This window comes from Anomaloglossus baeobatrachus, chromosome 5 (genome assembly GCF_048569485.1).
Source record: "Anomaloglossus baeobatrachus isolate aAnoBae1 chromosome 5, aAnoBae1.hap1, whole genome shotgun sequence".
Lineage (NCBI taxonomy): Eukaryota > Metazoa > Chordata > Amphibia > Anura > Aromobatidae > Anomaloglossus > Anomaloglossus baeobatrachus.
Window position 1 is genome coordinate 348,175,137 of NC_134357.1, and position 17,976 is coordinate 348,193,112.

At 46.0% G+C, this 17,976-nt stretch overlaps 1 protein-coding gene across 6 annotated transcripts in view; it reads right to left on the reverse strand.

The window, feature by feature from the left end:
- PHF20 (PHD finger protein 20) overlaps positions 1–17,976 on the reverse strand; it is a 188,686-nt gene that overhangs the window by 117,461 nt on the left and 53,249 nt on the right. For all 6 annotated transcript variants that reach the window (XM_075349891.1, XM_075349889.1, XM_075349890.1 and 3 more), the window contains exons 5-9: positions 12,319–12,398; positions 9,286–9,661; positions 7,530–7,631; positions 6,363–6,569; positions 6,044–6,244 (exon numbers count right to left, since the gene is read on the reverse strand). In XM_075349891.1, the coding sequence (XP_075206006.1) occupies positions 6,044–6,244; positions 6,363–6,569; positions 7,530–7,631; positions 9,286–9,661; positions 12,319–12,398 (966 nt within the window). The remainder of the gene's footprint in view (positions 1–6,043; positions 6,245–6,362; positions 6,570–7,529; positions 7,632–9,285; positions 9,662–12,318; positions 12,399–17,976) is intronic.

A 17,976-nucleotide genomic window follows, 5' to 3' on the forward strand; every position in this document is an offset into this window, starting at 1 on the left:
ATTTTCTAATACTTTTCTATTGCATAGATCCAACTAGTTATCAAAATTTACAAATAATTCCTTATCTTCCCTCAATATTACTGCCAAATGTTATAAAGCAAACCCATCAAAAACGGGTGGGAGAAATGTGTAATTCATGCTTAGTAAGAAAGGAAATGTAAGAATCCAAGTAGTGCACACTGAAGGCTTGCTGTTCTAGTATGAGCAGCAGCAATAGGCATTCGTTTAGTAAAGCAACGAAGTATTATGGGGGAAGAGTGGTAAAAAAAGATTTTGGCTACCATCGTAAAATCTCTATCTTGGAGCCTTCATTGGGGGACACAGGAGACAATGGGTCTATTGCTGGGGCCACTAGGAGGCTGATACTATGCAAAAAAATAAAGTTAGCTCCTCCCCAGTAGTATACACCCACCAACTGGCACGGAGATAATCAGTGAGAAAGCAGTAGAAGAAGCAACAGTAAGGTAAAAGTATTAATAAAGAAACCTAGTTAAAACAGCAATACATTTAACAACTGAGTACAAGGGTGGGTGGGTGCTGTGTCCCCCAATGAAGGCTCCAAGAAAGATATTACGGCGAGTATCCAAAATCTTTTCTCTATTGCTTCATTAGGGGAAACAGGAAACCATGGGACATCCTAAAGAAGTCCCTAAGGTTGGGCACAGGATAGTACTCTCAAGTCTGAGCTTGGACCACGGCAGCCTGTAGGACCCTTCTACCAAGGCTCAAATCCAACGAACCGTAGGGTGAAAAATGTAGAATCTTGAGAATATATGAATGGAAGACCAGGTAGCAAACTTGCATAACTGCCAGACGGGCCCTGCTGAAGGACAACCCAGGAGGCCACCACCGTGTGAGATCTTTGAGTGTGTATGCTCTGTCCTTTATTTGGCAAGCTTCCAAGATGGCATACCTGTTCCAGGGTACAATTGTAGATCAGGAGGCGGGAAGTCCTCTGCGATGAACATCCAGAATAGCGAAGAGAGTCCATTAACCCTGAAGAAAGCCATCCTGGTAATGTAAAGGTGAAGTGCTTCACAAAGTCTAGCTAATGGAGAAACTGTTCCTGAGGGTGAGCAGGAGATGGACAGAACAAAGGAAGCACAATGCCTTCGTTAAGGTGAAAAGAAAGAAACTAGTTTACTGAGATAAGATTGAACCAGATGAAGAACTAACTTGCCCTGATGGATGTAAAAAGGAACCTTTTTGTAGCGGTTTAAAGGGGGCCTCTGAAGGATGTCTAGAACAGATTCAGGTCCCAAAAGCTCTACTTTAGAATGCAAGGAAATGCAAAATATCCAATCTCTTGAAGGAAGGTCTTTACCTGGGGATAAAAGGCAAGGCTTCTCTGAAATAGAATGGAAAGGGTCGAGACCTGACACTTGAGAAAGCAAAAGCTACAGGCCAGAATCAAGATCCCACTGAAGGAAGGACAGCAGGGAAAGAGACCGAGAGTGGTCTGGTTGGTTTCACACCAGCAGAAGAAAGCCTTCCATATGCGATGGTATATGCAAGAGGAAGTGTGATTCCTCACCTTGATCATGGTCTGGATGACCATATCAGAGATACTAGAGGATCTCAGAACTGCTGCTTCAACAGCCATGCCATTAAATTGAGAGATTGAGAATACTCGTGGAAAAGGGGAACCTGCAAAAAGAGATATGGAAGGTCTGGGAGTCTCCACGGACATCCGCAACAAAGTGGACTAAATCTGCATACCAAGGTCTTGTGGGGCAATTCGGGGCTACAAGCAAGACCGCCACATCTTCCGCCTTGATCTTTTTGATCAGCCTGAGGATCAACAGTAAAGGAGGGAACAGATATGGATGGGAGAACTGGGAATCGCCAGAGCGTCTGAGTGGAATGCTAATGGGATCAAGAAATCTGGACACAAACTGGGGAACTTTGTGGTTCCCAGACGCAATCAGATTGATACTGGGCATAGCCCATCTGAGGCAGATCTGGTTGAAGACTTGACTGGTTTAGGGACCAATTCTCCTGAGGACTGCAGAGATTGCTGGAATATTCTGCTTAGCCCATGACAGGATCTGAGAAACTTCTGGCATTACTGGCCGGCTTCCTCCTTGGTAGTTGATGTGTGCCACGGCGTTCTCTGATTGGATGACCGGAGAGAGGTTTCTGCCAGTGAAAGCCAGGAGAATTTCTCTGAGCACTAGGATTATAATAGGAAGAGATGATGGGTATTCAATCATCTTTGTACCGCAATGTTCTGGAAGACTGCTCTCCAGCCAAGGGGACTGGCGTTTGTTGTTACGATCTTCCATCGAATCGGCAGGCATGATAGTCTGTGAAGAACAAGGAGAAGAGGGGGCCAGGAAGTGTTGTCTCCACCATTGTAAGGGCTTCTTGGGAAGTAAGCACTACTAGCCGATCCAGGGAGTGAGTGGACTTGTCCCATCTTGATAGGGGGGGGGGGGGGAGAAGAAAAGCTGAAGGGGGAGAGTGTGGAACCTCTCAAATGGGACTGCTTCTGTTGTGGCTACCATCTTGCCCAAAATGCTCATGCAGAACTGGAGAGCACATGAAGATGGAGAGAACCAATTCCCCATAGAAGGACAAAGTACTTCTCTTTGGGCAAGAAGACTCTTGCAGACTCTGTGGCAAACAGTACTCCCAAGAAAACAATGTGTTGGGCTGGGATCAGAGACGATTTCGCTTTGTTGATGATCCAGACGAGAAGAGAAAGTATCCAGGGTGATCTGCAAACTCTTGAGACATGCTTGGGAGAAGGTGCTTTGAATAAATTGTCATCCAGGTGAGGGATAACGAGAAAGCTTCTGGAAGGCTTGTCCTGTTGCCTGGGGGAGGACATCAGGATGGAGAAGGTGTGAAGGAGAGTCTTTTTTTTCTCACTGCATCAAAGACTAGTCCTAGTGTGTTTCTGGATGAAAATTGGCGCTTTACCCCTGGTGGCATCAGAGAAGATCTTGTTTATTTTTTTACTGAAAAGTTGAGAGCCCTGGAAAGGGAGACTGGTGAGGGACAACTTTGATGCTAGGTTTGCGTTCCATGCATTCAACCATAAGAATGCGGATTGTAACAAATTTGTTGGCAGAATTCCAATATTCATTACAAATAACGAACCTAATGCAAGTCAATGAGGAACCCGAGCATTTTTCGTTGTAAATCTTCAATAAAATGCTCGGGTTCCCCAGTCACTCCACCATTCGCTCATCACTACTTATCAGGCATACCGGACACTGCCTGTTGGGAGGCTGAACGGTATCGGATTAGTCTTCCCTCCCTGCACGTGAGGCTTGGAGGGGTGAGCGGGCAGGGGTATGGTGGCAATGAGCGACTGCTGGGAAGCCACAACCACTCGTGATGTGTTTGAGGGTTAGGGTCATGCTGGACAGCCCAGAGAGCCAACAGTAGTGACGCAACCCCAACTGTGCACTCAGTCTCTAGGTAGGTTGACAGAGTGGCAACTCCACTCTGTTGCCCAATCACAAGCTGAATCTGAAAAAAAAAAGGGAAGTCATTAAAAACAAATTTTAGGTAGAAACAGGGCTGAGAGCAGCCCAGTGTCTTCTTCCAAATAACAACAAGCTAAAATGGATTCTCTCTGTGCCAGTTTGTGAGTGTATGCTACCTGGGAGGAGTTAACTTTTTTGCATAGTATAAGCTTCCTGGTAGCAGCAGCAGCATACACCCATGGCCTCCTGTGGCCCCCAATGTAGCAATAGAGAAATGTAGCATTTATTTAACAAGTAAAAGAATACCCATCACCAGACTGATCCTGACATTTTTATTAAAAGAGTTTGCAGCCACAGACTTTTTTTTTTTTTTTTTAAATATAAAGTTACAGTCAAAAGTGCTCATGAGTAATCCTGATGCCTGCCATAAAGGACTGAGTTTATATGAAAGTTAGGCGGGCTTTACACGTTGCGACATCGGTAACGATATATCGTCGGGGTCACGTCGTTAGTGACGCACATCCGGCGCAGTTACCGACATCGCAGCGTGTAAACCCTAGGAGCGACGATCACAGATTGCAAAAACGTCAAAAATCGTTGATTGGTGACACGTCGCTCCTTTTCATAATATCGTTACTGCTGCTGGTACGATGTTGTTTGTCGTTCCTGCAGCACCACACATCACTGTGTGTGACACCGCAGGAATGACAAACATCTCCTCAGCTGCCTCCGCCAGCAATGCGGAAGGAAGGAGGTGGGCGGGATGTTATGTCCCGTTCATCTCCGCCCCTCCGCTTCTATTGGCCGGCCACTTAGTGACGTTGCGGTGACGCCGAACGCACCTCCCCTTGAAGGAGATATGTTCGGCGGTCACAGCGACGTTGCCGAACAGGTATGTGTGTGTGACGCTGCCGTAGCGATAATGATCGCTACGGCAGCAATCACCACATATCGCATGTGCGACGGGGCCGGGTGCTATCGCGTTCGCGCAATTGCTAGCGATGTCGCAACGTGTAAAGCCCGCCTTAGGCTTGAACATCTGGGTTGTGGGATCGTGGAACACAGAGCATTATTCCATAACCCGCCGCAGCCCCCATTGCAGTAAAACTATGAGATCTCACTCTTTGGACTAACACAGCAGCCGCGCTGGATTAGTGTAAAGACTAACATCTCACTGTTTGGCCCGTTTCACACGTCAGTGAAAAACACAGACGTTTTTCACTGACGTGTAAAACACGCACATGTCCCTGCGTGTGCCGTGATTCACGGCACACGTGGGTTGTCTAAGTGCAATCCGGGCTCCGTTCTCCGTGGCCCGTGATTGCACTTAGAATACAACTCACCTGTGCGCGCTCCCGCTGTCCTTGGTGCTGATTGCTCCCGCGGTGCAGCATCCGGCCGGCGGTGACCCCCGCAGCAGCTGCTTCCGGGTCGGCTGTGTCGCGCATAATGAATATGCGCGACAATAATGAGCCGGCTCAGAAGCAGCAGGGAGATCGGGCTGCAGAGGACATCGCTGGACGCCGGGTGAGTAAAAATGATTTTTATTTTAAAAGCACGTTTTTTTCTGGCACGTGTTTCACGGACCACACCACTGCGTGGTCCGTGGAACATCAGTGATGCCAGAAAAAAATGGACATGTCTCCGTGCGGCAATCACGCACACACTGGTACGCCGCACGGAGACACGTGCAGTGAAAAATCACTGACGTGTGAGCAGACCCATTCATTATAATGGGTCTGCGTATGTCAGTGATTCTGGTACGTTTTAAAAAAAGCACAAACGTACCAGAATCACTGACATGTGAAAGGGGCCTTTTACTGCTAGAAAATTGTTCCCTTTCAGGGGGCATTAGTGTTGACTAGGAGCACTTTAGACAATTACCTAGTAAAGCCACCAGTCTGGGACCGTCCACTCTTTCATTCCATAAAAAGGGCAGGCCCAGACTGGTGATCGCAACTCTTCAAATGGATTTATATGCCATCACTTTCTCAGAGTTGGCAGCTTCCATTACAGAGACCAACACCTATACTGAGAATGAAAACGCTCCGTTACAAATATTCCATATTTCCAGCAACTGGCTGTGCAAAAGAAAGCCTAATGGGACCACAGCATTTCATTTTAAAGGTGGCGAGATATGCTAGAGGGTGGACCCGCAACAATTCTAATAATGTGGTGCATCCTAGCAATATGAAATAGGATTGTCCCGTTAATATGTATGTAAAGGCTAATGTCGTGATAGGCACAAATGATGGCAGATTAGTGAAAAGAACGAAGACCTCTTTGTACCCCTTCATGCAGACTGGAACGTAGGATATGGCAGATAACATGCTGTACAGATGTGCCAAGCAAGTAAAAGAAGCTATCAAACTGCTAGTAACGAAGGATACATACAAAAGATACTACAGCTTATAACACAGACAAATGTGCTGTACATACATCCGGGAAAGAAAAGCAGCAGCCACATCACAAAGACATTATATTGTAAGTCAGGTTAACAGAAGCAGACAAAGACCTGTATTCTTAATGCTATGCTCGTCTTTACAGTATAGAAACAAGGCTACATAAATGAATGACTGCATTTCCAGACTACATGACATGTTCACCTGATAGTGTAGTGATCATCTGAATTTCATTTGGTCCAGAAAGGTTATTTTCATGGCCATCAGTTTTGATGTCTGGGAGAACAGATGGCTCCTTGGCATCGACAGGCTTGACAACATCCTCTAAAGGCAGCGATCCTTTCACTTCAGGGGGTTCAGGTTTCACATGATCCACAGGTGTACAGTCCTCTGCTCTCACTTCAGCTGAAAGTGGTGTGGAGACATATGGGAAGTTACACTCAGCTAAAACAATGTATCCAAAATGAAAAATGTGCAAAATTCCAAAAATGTACAGAAAGGACAAATTACGACACCAACACACCTTCTTGTTCCACAGATGGACCATTCTGATGCACCACTTCCACTTCTGGTGCAGATTCGGCTTTAACATCCGTAACACTAACGTCCTCCGGACTTCTGCTGGGGGAATGCTCCACCGATTTACGATCCTTTTCACCCTCATCTTCCGCACAAGGCTGTTCTCCGTCAGACACGGTTTCATTTTTCGCAGCTGTAGCAACACTCTTTCCTAGATGAAAAATACATTTTGATGTCCATTTATTTAATTTTACTTTTAACATATTAAAATGGTCTAAAATAAATGGCAGGGGATTGGGAAAGGGAGTTTTACTTCTTTTGTTATTTTGGGCCACTGAAAGACATTTGCAAATCAATTCATAGCGTTTATCACAGGAATCCTATAAGTTATGAAAGCCTTATCGGATTGCACTTGTATGACATCCGAGTGTAGTGCGATATACGCACAGGCTGACAATGAAGGAGATTGAGCGATTAATCTCTCCCTCTCCTCTGCGGCAGTGATCCGATCACAGGATCAAATCACTGTTGCTTGTCACTTGACTCACGCTCGCAGCACAGCAAGAGCCGAGGATGATTAGCATATTGCATCGGATGCCATATGCTGGGGTGACTCCAGCCTTACTGTGCTCTGCGTGGTTTTTAATGGGCATCAAAAGGCTACATAAGCTTACATTGTCAAATAGTGAAGTGAAAAGGGTTATTATTCCGCATGGCCGTAATGATGAGATCAAATTATTGAAAATGATTTGTCAATGCGCTGCAAAGCAATCAAGACAAATCAAAGTATGATTTTAACCCTTTTCACCATTTGCCTTTCATGTGTGTCTCTGCTGTAGCCATATACACTACTACAATGGTTGTGACTCTCTCAGCCACACGAGGTGAGCCTCTCCTACACCTCATTTCATTTGTTATATCTGAATAAGACCCTATTTGCGCATTTCTTTTTTCCAGCTTGTATCTATAAGCTTATATTTTACTTCAAATAGGGGAAGAAACCCTGGCCACGGCCTCACAAAGCTGGTAGATGTACATGGATTTTCAAGACACCTATACCAGCTTCATCAGGTCAAACATCTATTTAACAATGTGGGCGACAACCTGCATACAATGTCTTTACAACCTGAAATGCCTGGATACAGATACCGACATGTTAAAGTATACTAACTTTTTTCCACGCGTGGTCGTTTGCTAGGAGTTTCTGATGCTATGGAGATCTTCCTTCTTCTTAGCTCTAATGTTACTGGCTGAAGAGTTTGTGAACCTGGATCTGTCAATAATAGGTTAACAATTAGGCAATTTAACACTTAAAGTCAAACAATTTTGGCAAGATCGGCCATCCATATAAACATGTGGGGGCCTCTTGACAGAAGGAACGGGCTCCGTTTGAAGTCAAGTCTGATTCCTTTGCTTTGAAAAAGGCTGCAGACAGAGTTGTCCAACGGTGGCTTAGCCCATCTCTTTATATAACATGTGCATGCTCTGCTACAATGAGTGTGACAGTATATGGAGGGGTCAGAAAGAGCGTGAGAATGGGAGAAGAAAGTTATTATTCAATCAACCCCTTCACGACCGGCCAAATTTGCACCTTCCATTTTTCTATTTGCCATTCTTCTTCCAAGAGACGCAACTATTTTTCAGTCAATATGGTCATGTGAGGGCACGTTTTTTGCAGAACGAGCTGTACTTTTAAATGAAACCATGAGTTTTACCATATAGTGTACTGGCAAAAAATGCCAAATGCATAAAAATTGAAAAAAAACAAAAAAAAACAAATAAAAAAAAAAAAGTGTGATCGCACAATAGTTTTATTCACTGTGTTTACTATATGGTAAAATTGATGAGTCAGTGTGATGCCTCATGTCGGTGCGAGTTTGTAGACACCAAACATGAAAAGGTTTACTTTTATCTAAAAGGTTAAAAAAAATCAGAAGTTTATCCGAAAAATGTGGCGCACGTTTTGCGCAATTTTCCGCGACCCGTAGCATTCTCATTTTTTGGGATCTATGGCTCAGTGACTGATTATTTTTTGCGTCTCGAGCTGATGTTTTTAACTGTACCATTTTTGCGCAGCTGCTACGTTTTGATCGCCTTTTGCGCAAAATTTGTGGCGACCAAAAAACTTAAATTTTGGCCTTTGGAATGTTTTTGCCACTACGTCATTTACTGATCAGATTAACTGATTTTATATTTTGATAGATCAGGCATTTTTATAAGCGGCAATACCAAATGTGTGTATATTTGTTTAATCCTTTCATTTTCAAATGGGGCGTGATTGGAACTTTTAGGGTTTTTTTTGTTTGTTTGTTTTTTTAAAAAATTTTGAAAACTTTTTTTTTTAAAACTTTTTTTTATTTTACTAGTCCCCCTGGGGGGCTATAAAGATCAGCAGTCTGATCACTCACTCTTTTCTCCCGATCAGAGCAGCACCGCTCAGACTGGGAGAAATGCTCATATCTTGTAACAAGCAGCACTTTGCTGTTTCTTACAAGATTTGACTCTTGTGAGCACAGGAATCACCACATGACCCTGTGCTACCATGACAACTACCGGATCCACGTGATTGTGTCACATGACTTCCGGTATCGGCCTGTAACGTTATAGCGCGATCGCTATTATAATGGTATTATAAGGTGTAAAAAAAGGCACAGGCGGATAGCAATTCCGCTCATGCCTGGCAGGCACATGTTAGCTGCAGAAATCAGCTAAGATGTGCGCCGATATACTCCGGCTGCCGGCAGCAGCCGGGGGAGATTAACACTATGACTGCTATGACGTAGTTTTACTGTCCACGATCACTAAGGGGTTAAGGTAAATTCTTCCAAAACTGATTGTTTTGTGGTTTTAGAAATTCAGGCTGACCAAAGCTACAACAAAGCCAGCCTCTGTCCCCTTCAGGAGTCCTGCTCCCCCCTGTAACGTACCAGATGATGTTAGGGAGGACGAGCGATCACGTTTCCTCCTCCGGTCTCCATTTTCATGGGGTACTTTCAAGCTGTCGTTTTGCCCACTCCTCTCCTCTGGGCGGGTCTCGGCAGAGGAGTCTCTTTCATTCTCGGATATATTTTCCTTGTCCTCCTTTTCATTTTTTACGGCAGGAACTTTGCTCTTTTCACAGGGTGCAGGTTTCTTATCTTTAGTTGCCTGCACGGCTTTCTTATCTGTGGTCTGAGTTTTCTCTTTCTCTATAGTGGTGTTCTCTGAACTTTTCCTCTGCTCTCGAAATTTCCCTCTGTGGTTTTCGGGAGGTGAACTGCTTTCTGGGGGCCGCTCTCTGGGCTTCGAACGAGCAGCAGTAGCCTATACAAGGAAGTGCCCAGTTAGTATATGATGGAAGCCAATGTGAAAAACTATAGCCATATGGGGTCGTCCTCTCGGGAAGGCACGGAGTATAGGAGAATGTTCATGTGCACATCATTAAAAGCAGCATGATAGACTTCACATTCAATCACTAAGCCTATGAATATTACATAGAATGATTATAATGACACTAATGACGCTTTGTCTTCAGGGAACTCATTTCGCTAAGTGTCTTCTCTATTTAATTCAAAACAGTGAAGCAATTATGTAATCTCGGTATGCAACATCATTTCCACTTTACTAAATATAATCATACTCAAAGCCAAGAGACTAGGTTGTTGGGTAAAGAGGTTTTCCACTACTAATGTGACCCCCTTTCATAGGTCTTAACTCTTCCTAACAATCGGTTTTCTCATACACTTCTATTACCTGCCCTGCTCCTGTAAGCTCATCTCAGTCAGGCGGCTATGTTCCTCTCTTGTGATGCAGCCACAGCTACTTCAGATCTGGAACCGGATCAATGGAGCAGCGCCCAATATGGATGGGGGGCAGGGACACACTGAGTGACAGCAACCTGAGTGCGCATGCGCAGATCATACATCACTGCCCTCTCCCCTCTACCTGGAGCACTGCCCTCTCCCCTCTACCTGGAGCACTGCCCTCTCCCCTCTACCTGGAGCACTGCCCTCTCCCCTCTACCTGGAGCACTGCCCTCTCCCCTCTACCTGGAGCACTGCCCTCTCCCCTCTACCTGGAGCACTGCCCTCTCCCCTCTACCTGGAGCACTGCCCTCTCCCCTCTACCTGGAGCACTGCCCTCTCCCCTCTACCTGGAGCACTGCCCTCTCCCCTCTACCTGGAGCACTGCCCTCTCCCCTCTACCTGGAGCACTGCCCTCTCCCCTCTACCTGGAGCACTGCCCTCTCCCCTCTACCTGGAGCACTGCCCTCTCCCCTCTACCTGGAGCACTGCCCTCTCCTCTCTACCTGGAGCACTGCCCTCTCCTCTCTACCTGGAGCACTGCCCTCTCCTCTCTACCTGGAGCACTGCCCTCTCCTCTCTACCTGGAGCACTGCCCTCCTCTACCTGGAGCACTGCCCCTTCAGCTGACAAGCGCTGCTGATCATTAGAGATTATATTATATTAGATGGCTTGTCAGTGGAAAGGATGGCACTTCAAAGCTTCAGCAGGATCCAGGCAAAAAAAGTGAGGCCTGATCTCAGCCTAGTCATGCGTGGTGCACACTGACTCTGCCGAAGCTTTGAAGTGCTGTCCCTTCAGCTGACAATCCCTGTGATATGCTTTCTAATGATCCGCAGCACTTTACAGCGCTCATCAGTGGAAGGGATAGCGCTCCAAAGCATCGGCAGCATGGAGACAGAGAGGAGAGCGAGGTCTGATCGGAGCATGCATGCGCAGACTGCCATCACTCACTGAGAGGTGGTCCCGACCCCACCAGTGACGTACGCTGCTCTGTTTGTCTGACTGAGGTTCCAGATCGGAAGTAGCAATGACTGCATCACAACAGAGTAATAAAGCAGCCACACAGACATAAGCTTACAGGAGCATGGAGGGTAATAGAAGTAGATCAGGAAAATGATTAATTAGGAAGAGTTAGGTCATATGTACCAAGGTTAAATTAGTAGTGAAAAACCTTTTTAAAAAAGGGTATTGCACTGGATAAGCCATAACCATCATATGTCAAGAAGGGGAACCCACTGTTGACAGCCAGAGAAAAATGATTATGGACATGGCTGCATGTGTGGTTCTGGCAAATAATTTCTATAGGGGTTTGTGCATGCAACGTGCGCTTAGAATATACTGGGAGTCACAGCTACAACGCAGCACAATGAAAGTGAATAGGGTTGCATTGCGTCAAGTCTATCATCACAAGGAAGACGGTTGGGGGGGGGGGGGCGGCAAAGAAAAATCAAGATGCAGTCGAAATACACTTGCTCGTCACAGACCTTATTTCTTTGTATTGAGCTGTGATGTAGCATTAACACCTAGCAATCTTCAGTCACATGACAAATGTCACGGCCACCGTCACCGTGCAGCCCCCGGCCTAAAGTCACCGTGCAGCCCCCGGCCTAAAGTCACTGTGCAGCCCCCGGCCTAAAGTCACTTAACTCTCTGCAATTAAATGACAAATTCCATATTGGAAAAGATAACAGGACCAGCATAAACATATGAAGAGTAGCAAAAAAGCCGCAGGGGCAAAAAAAAAAAAAAAAATATATATATATAGAGCAATAGTGCATCAATCCTGGATGCTGTGATAATACAAGAACAGCAAATGGACACGCCAACACCGAAACACATTAGAAAGATGTAATTTAGAATTCCAAACCAGTTACATATATTAATATATATTCCGTGCAACGGCCCACAGGTCACACTTACTTGGTACAACACTCCATGTGGTTATAATGCTGCAATAGTGCTGAAAGAATACAAGGCACCGAATAGTCTTCTCCACTAAAAACTATTGATCCAAAAATGCAAAAAAAAGTTTTTTTTGTTGAGGAGAACCTTCTGTGCCTTGAAATCTTTTGTAACTAATTCAAAATCCGTGTTCACATAGTAAAATGCAATTTCTACTAGATCCGATCAATGTAACTACAATGAATAGAAAACAGGGTGTCCTCAGACACTTACCTGATCTTTGGAAAAGGCTTTCACATGAATATTTTTAACTGTTTGAATAACACCATCAAAAAACTTAACAGTGTAACTGCCTAAAATATAGAAAGGAAACAATGTAATAATCTTATTTAGTAATTTAAATAAACAATGCAAGCTATATGACTAAATCACATACATGCAAATTGCATACATTTGGGGGCTTTTAGCTCACATAAATACAATATACAACCCCTGGCAAAAAATATGGACTCACCTGGCTCTAAGGATATTCAGTTGTTTACTTTTGTTTGAAAAAGCTCACAGACATGGCACAAAACTAAAGTCATTTCAAATGGCAACTTTCTGGCTTTAAGAAAAACTAAAAAAAATATCATGAAAACATAATGTGCTAGCCAGTAATGGTTACTTTTCAAGACCAAACAGGGAGAAAAAATTATGGAATCATGAAAAACAAAGAAAAGAACACTCCAATACCTCACTAGTATTTTGTTGCACCACCTCTTTCTTTTCTAACAGCTTGCAGTCTCTGAGGCATGGACTTCATGAGTGACAAACAGTACTCTTCATCAATCTGGCTCCAACTTTCTCTGATTGCTGTTGCCAGATCAGCTTTGAGGTTGGAGCCTTGTCATGGACCATTTTCTTCAACTTCCACCAAAGATTTTCAATTGGATTGAGATCCGGACTACTTGCAGGCCGTGTCAGTGACCTTATGTGTCTTCTTTCAAAGAATCTTTTAACCGTTTTTGCTCTTTGGAAGGATGCATTATCATCTTGATAAAGGAGTTCATCATCCCCAAACATCCTTTCAATTGATGGGATAAGAAAAGTGTCCAAAATGTCAATGTAAACTTGGGCATTTATTGAAGATTCGCTGTTTCGCTTTTCTGTATGTAAATCCCATTTCCTTTAGGCGGTTTCTTACAGTTCTGACATTGACTCCAGTTTCCTCCCATTCGTTTCTCTTTTGTTTTGTTATGCATTTCCTGTTTTGGAGACATATTGCTTTAAGTTTCCTGTCTTGACACTGAGGTCTTCCTTGGTCTACCAGTATGTTTGCCTTTAACAACCTTCCCATGTTGTTTGTATTTGGTCCAGATTTTAGACAGCTGACTGAACAACCAACATCTTTTGCAACATTGCGTGATCATTTACCCTCTTTTAAGAGTTTGATAATCCTCTCCTTTGTTTCAATTGACATCTCTCGTGTTGGAGCTGTGATTCATGTCAGTCCACTTGGTGCAACAGCTCTCCAAGGTGTGATCACTCCTTTTTAGATGCAGACTGACCAGCAGATCTTATTTGATGCAGGTGTAAGTTTTGGGAATGAAAATTTACAGGGAGATTCCATAATTTCTTCCTCATAATTGAGTGATTCCATACTTTTTCCCCGTTTGGTCTTGAAAAGTAACAGTTACTGGCTAGCACATTATGTTTGCATGATTTTTTTTTAGTGTTTCTTAAAGCCAGAAAGTTGACATATGAAATTACTTTAGTTTTATGCCATGTCTGTGATCTGCTGTTTTTAAACAAAAGTAAACTGAATGAACATCCTCAGAGCCAAGTAATACTGTAATTTTTGCCAGGGGTGAGTGAGGGCCAGAAATTTGGACAGTGACACAAGTTTTGTTATTTTAGCTGTTTACAAAAACATGTTCAGAAATACAATTATATATATAATATGGGCTGAAAGTGCACACTCCCAGCTGCAATATGAGAGTTTTCACATCCAAATCGGAGAAAGCGTTTAGGAATCATAGCTCTGTAATGCATAGCCTCCTCTTTTTCAAGGGACCAAAAGTAATTGGACAAGGGACTAAGGGCTGCAATTAACTCTGAAGGCATCTCCCTCGTTAACCTGTAATCAATGAAGTAGTTAAAAGGTCTGGGGTTGATTACAGGTGTGTGGTTTTGCATTTGGAAGCTGTTGCTGTGACCAGACAACATGTGGTCTAAGGAACTCTCAATTGAGGTGAAGCAGAACATCCTGAGGCTGAAAAAAAAGAAAAAATCCATCAGAGAGCTAGCAGACATGCTTGGAGTAGCAAAGAAGGGAATTTTGTTACTTACCGTAAATTCCTTTTCTTCTAGCTCTTATTGGGAGACCCAGACGATTGGGTGTATAGCTACTGCCTCCGGAGGCCACACAAAGCATTACACTAAAAAGTGTAAGGCCCCTCCCCTTCTGGCTATACACCCCCAGTGGGATCACTGGCTCACCAGTTTTAGTGCAAAAGCAAGAAGGAGGAAAGCCAATAACTTGGTTAAACAAATTCACTCCGAGTAACATCGGAGAACTGAAAAACCGTTCAACATGAACAACATGTGTACCCGAAAAAAACCCAAAAATCCCGAAGGACAACAGGGCGGGTGCTGGGTCTCCCAATAAGAGCTAGAAGAAAAGGAATTTACGGTAAGTAACAAAATTCCCTTCTTCTTCGGCGCTCTATTGGGAGACCCAGACGATTGGGACGTCCAAAAGCTGTCCCTGGGTGGGTAAAGAAATACCTCATGTTAGAGCTGCAAGACAGCCCTCCCCTATATGGAGGCAACTGCCGCCTGCAGGACTCTTCTACCTAGGCTGGCGTCCGCCGAAGCATAGGTATGCACCTGATAATGTTTGGTGAAAGTGTGCAGACTCGACCAGGTAGCTGCCTGGCACACCTGTTGAGCCGTAGCCTGGTGTCGTAATGCCCAGGATGCACCCACGGCTCTGGTAGAATGGGCCTTCAGCCCTGATGGAACCGGAAGCCCAGCAGAACGGTAGGCTTCCAGAATTGGTTCTTTGATCCATCGAGCCAGGGCGGCCTTAGAAGCCTGCGACCCTTTGCGCTTACCAGCGACAAGGACAAAGAGTGCATCCGAACGGCGCAAGGGCGCCGTGCGGGAAATGTAGATTCTGAGTGCTCTCACCAGATCTAACAAATGCAAATCCTTCTCATACCGATGAACTGCATGAGGATAAAACGAAGGCAAAGAGATATCCTGATTAAGATGAAAAGAGGATACCACCTTCGGGAGAAACTCCTGAATGGGGCGCAGCACTACCTTGTCCTGGTGGAAGACCAGGAAAGGAGCCTTGGATGACAGCGCTGCTAGCTCAGACACTCTCCGAAGAGATGTGATCGCTACCAGAAAAGCCACTTTCTGTGATAGTCTAGAAAGTGAAACCTCCCTCAGAGGCTCGAAGGGCGGCTTCTGGAGGGCAACGAGTACCCTGTTCAGATCCCATGGATCTAACGGCCGCTTGTACGGGGGTACAATATGACAAACCCCCTGCAGGAACGTGCGCACCTTAGGAAGTCGTGCTAGACGCTTTTGAAAAAAAGACGGATAGCGCCGAGACTTGCCCTTTAAGGGAGCCGAGCGACAAACCTTTTTCTAACCCAGATTGCAGGAAAGAAAAAAAAAGGTAGGCAATGCAAAAGGCCAGGGAGACACTCCCTGAGCAGAGCACCAGGATAAGAATATCCTCCACGTTCTGTGGTAGATCTTAGCGGACGTGGGCTTCCTAGCCTGTCTCATGGTGGCAACGACCCCTTGGGATAATCCTGAAGACCCTAGGATCCAGGACTCAATGGCCACACAGTCAGGTTCAGGGCCGCAGAATTCCGATGGAAAAAACGGCCCTTGGGACAGTAAGTCTGGTCGGTCTGGTAGTGCCGACGGTTGGCCGACCGTGAGATGCCACAGATCCGGATACCACGCCCTCCTTGGCCAGTCTGGGGCGACGAGTATGACGCGGCTGCAGTCGGATCTGATCTTGCGTAGCACTCTGGGCAAGAGTGCCAGAGGTGGAAACACATAAGGGAGCCGGAACTGCGACCAATCTTGCACTAAGGCGTCTGCCGCCAGAGTTCTGTGATCGCGAGACCGTGCTATGAAGGTTGGGACCTTGTTGTTGTGCCTGGACGCCATTAGGTCGACGTCCGGCCTTCCCCAGCGGCTACAGATTTCCTGAAACACGTCCGGGCGAAGGGACCATTCCCCTGCGTCCATGCCCTGGCGGCTGAGGAAGTCTGCTTCCCAGTTTTCTACGCCGGGGATGTGAACTGCGGATACGTCAGAATCCGCCGGACTTCCTGGAAGGCTTGCCGACTGCGTGTCCTTGGTGATTGATGTATGCCACCGCTGTGGAGTTGTCCGACTGAATTCGGATCTGCTTTCCTTCCAGCCACTGCTGGAAGGCTAGTAGGGCAAGATACACTGCTCTGATTTCCAGAACATGGATCTGAAGGGTGGACTCCTGCTGAGTCCACGTACCCTGAGCCCTGTGGTGGAGAAAAAACTGCTCCCCACCCTGACAGACTCGCGCCTGTCGTGACTACCGCCCAAGACGGTGGTAGGAAGGATCTTCCCTGTGATAATGAGGCGGGAAGAAGCCACCATTGCAGAGAGTCCTTCTGTGAAAAGGAGACTTTCCTGTTCAGGGATGTTGACTTCCCGTCCCATTGGCGGAGAATGTCCCAATAAGAGGACGCAGATGAAACTGCGCAAACGGAACCGCCTCCATTGCCGCCATCATCTTCCCGAGGAAGTGCATGAGGCGTCTTAAGGAGTGCGACTGACCTTGACGGAGAGTCTGCACCCCAGTCTGTAGTGACCGCTGCTTGTCCAGCGGAAGCTTCACTATCGCTGAGAGAGTATGAAACTCCATGCCAAGAGACGTTAGTGATTGGGTCGGTGACAGGTTTGACTTTGAGAAGTCGATGATCCACCCGAACGTCTGGAGAGTCTCCAGCGCAACATTCAGGCTGAATTGGCATGCCTCTTGAGAGGGTGCCTTGACAAGTAGATCGTCCAAGTAAGGGATCACAGAGTGTCCCTGTGAGTGCAAGACTGCTACCACTGCCGCCATGACCTTGGTGAACACCCGTGGGGTTGTCGCCAGACCGAATGGCAGAGCTACGAACTGAAGATGGTCGTCTCCCATCACGAAACGTAGAAAACATTGGTGCTCTGTAGCAATCGGCACGTGGAGATAAGCATCTTTGATGTCTATTGATGCTAGGAAATATCCTTGAGACATTGAGGCAATGACGGAGCGGAGGGTTTCATCCGGAACCGCCTGGCCTCCACGTGCTTGTTGAGCAGTTTTAGGTCCAGAACGGAACGGAAAGAGCCATCCTTTTTTGGCACCACAACCAGATTGGAGGAAAACCGTGTCTTGTTCCTGAAGAGGAACAGGGATTACCACTCCTTCTGCCTGCAGAAGAGCATCGGCTCGGTGGGGACGTTCTGAAGAATCGAGTCGGAGGACGAGAACAGAACTCTGTCCTGTGCACGTGGGCACAATGTCCCTCACCCACCGGTCTGTGACCTGTGGCAGCTAAATGTCGCCAAAGGCGAGCGAGTCTGCCATCAACCGCGGATGCGGAGAGATGAGAGAGCTGAGAGTCATGAGGAGACCGCCTTGGTAGCGGTTCCTCCGGCTGCCTTCCTTGGGCGTGATTGAGCCCCCGGAAACTGAGCCCCTCTGAGGATTTTCAGCTCTTTTGGACGAGGACAATTGGGACCTGCCCGAGCTTGGGAAGGACCGAAACCTAGACTGTCCTTCCAGGACAGCATTAATAGGGTAAGTCGCAATGCAGACATTGCGAGGATACGGACGCCCCTGCGGCACAAATGTACATATGCTCAAGACCAGCTGTGCAAGGACAGCTGAAAAGC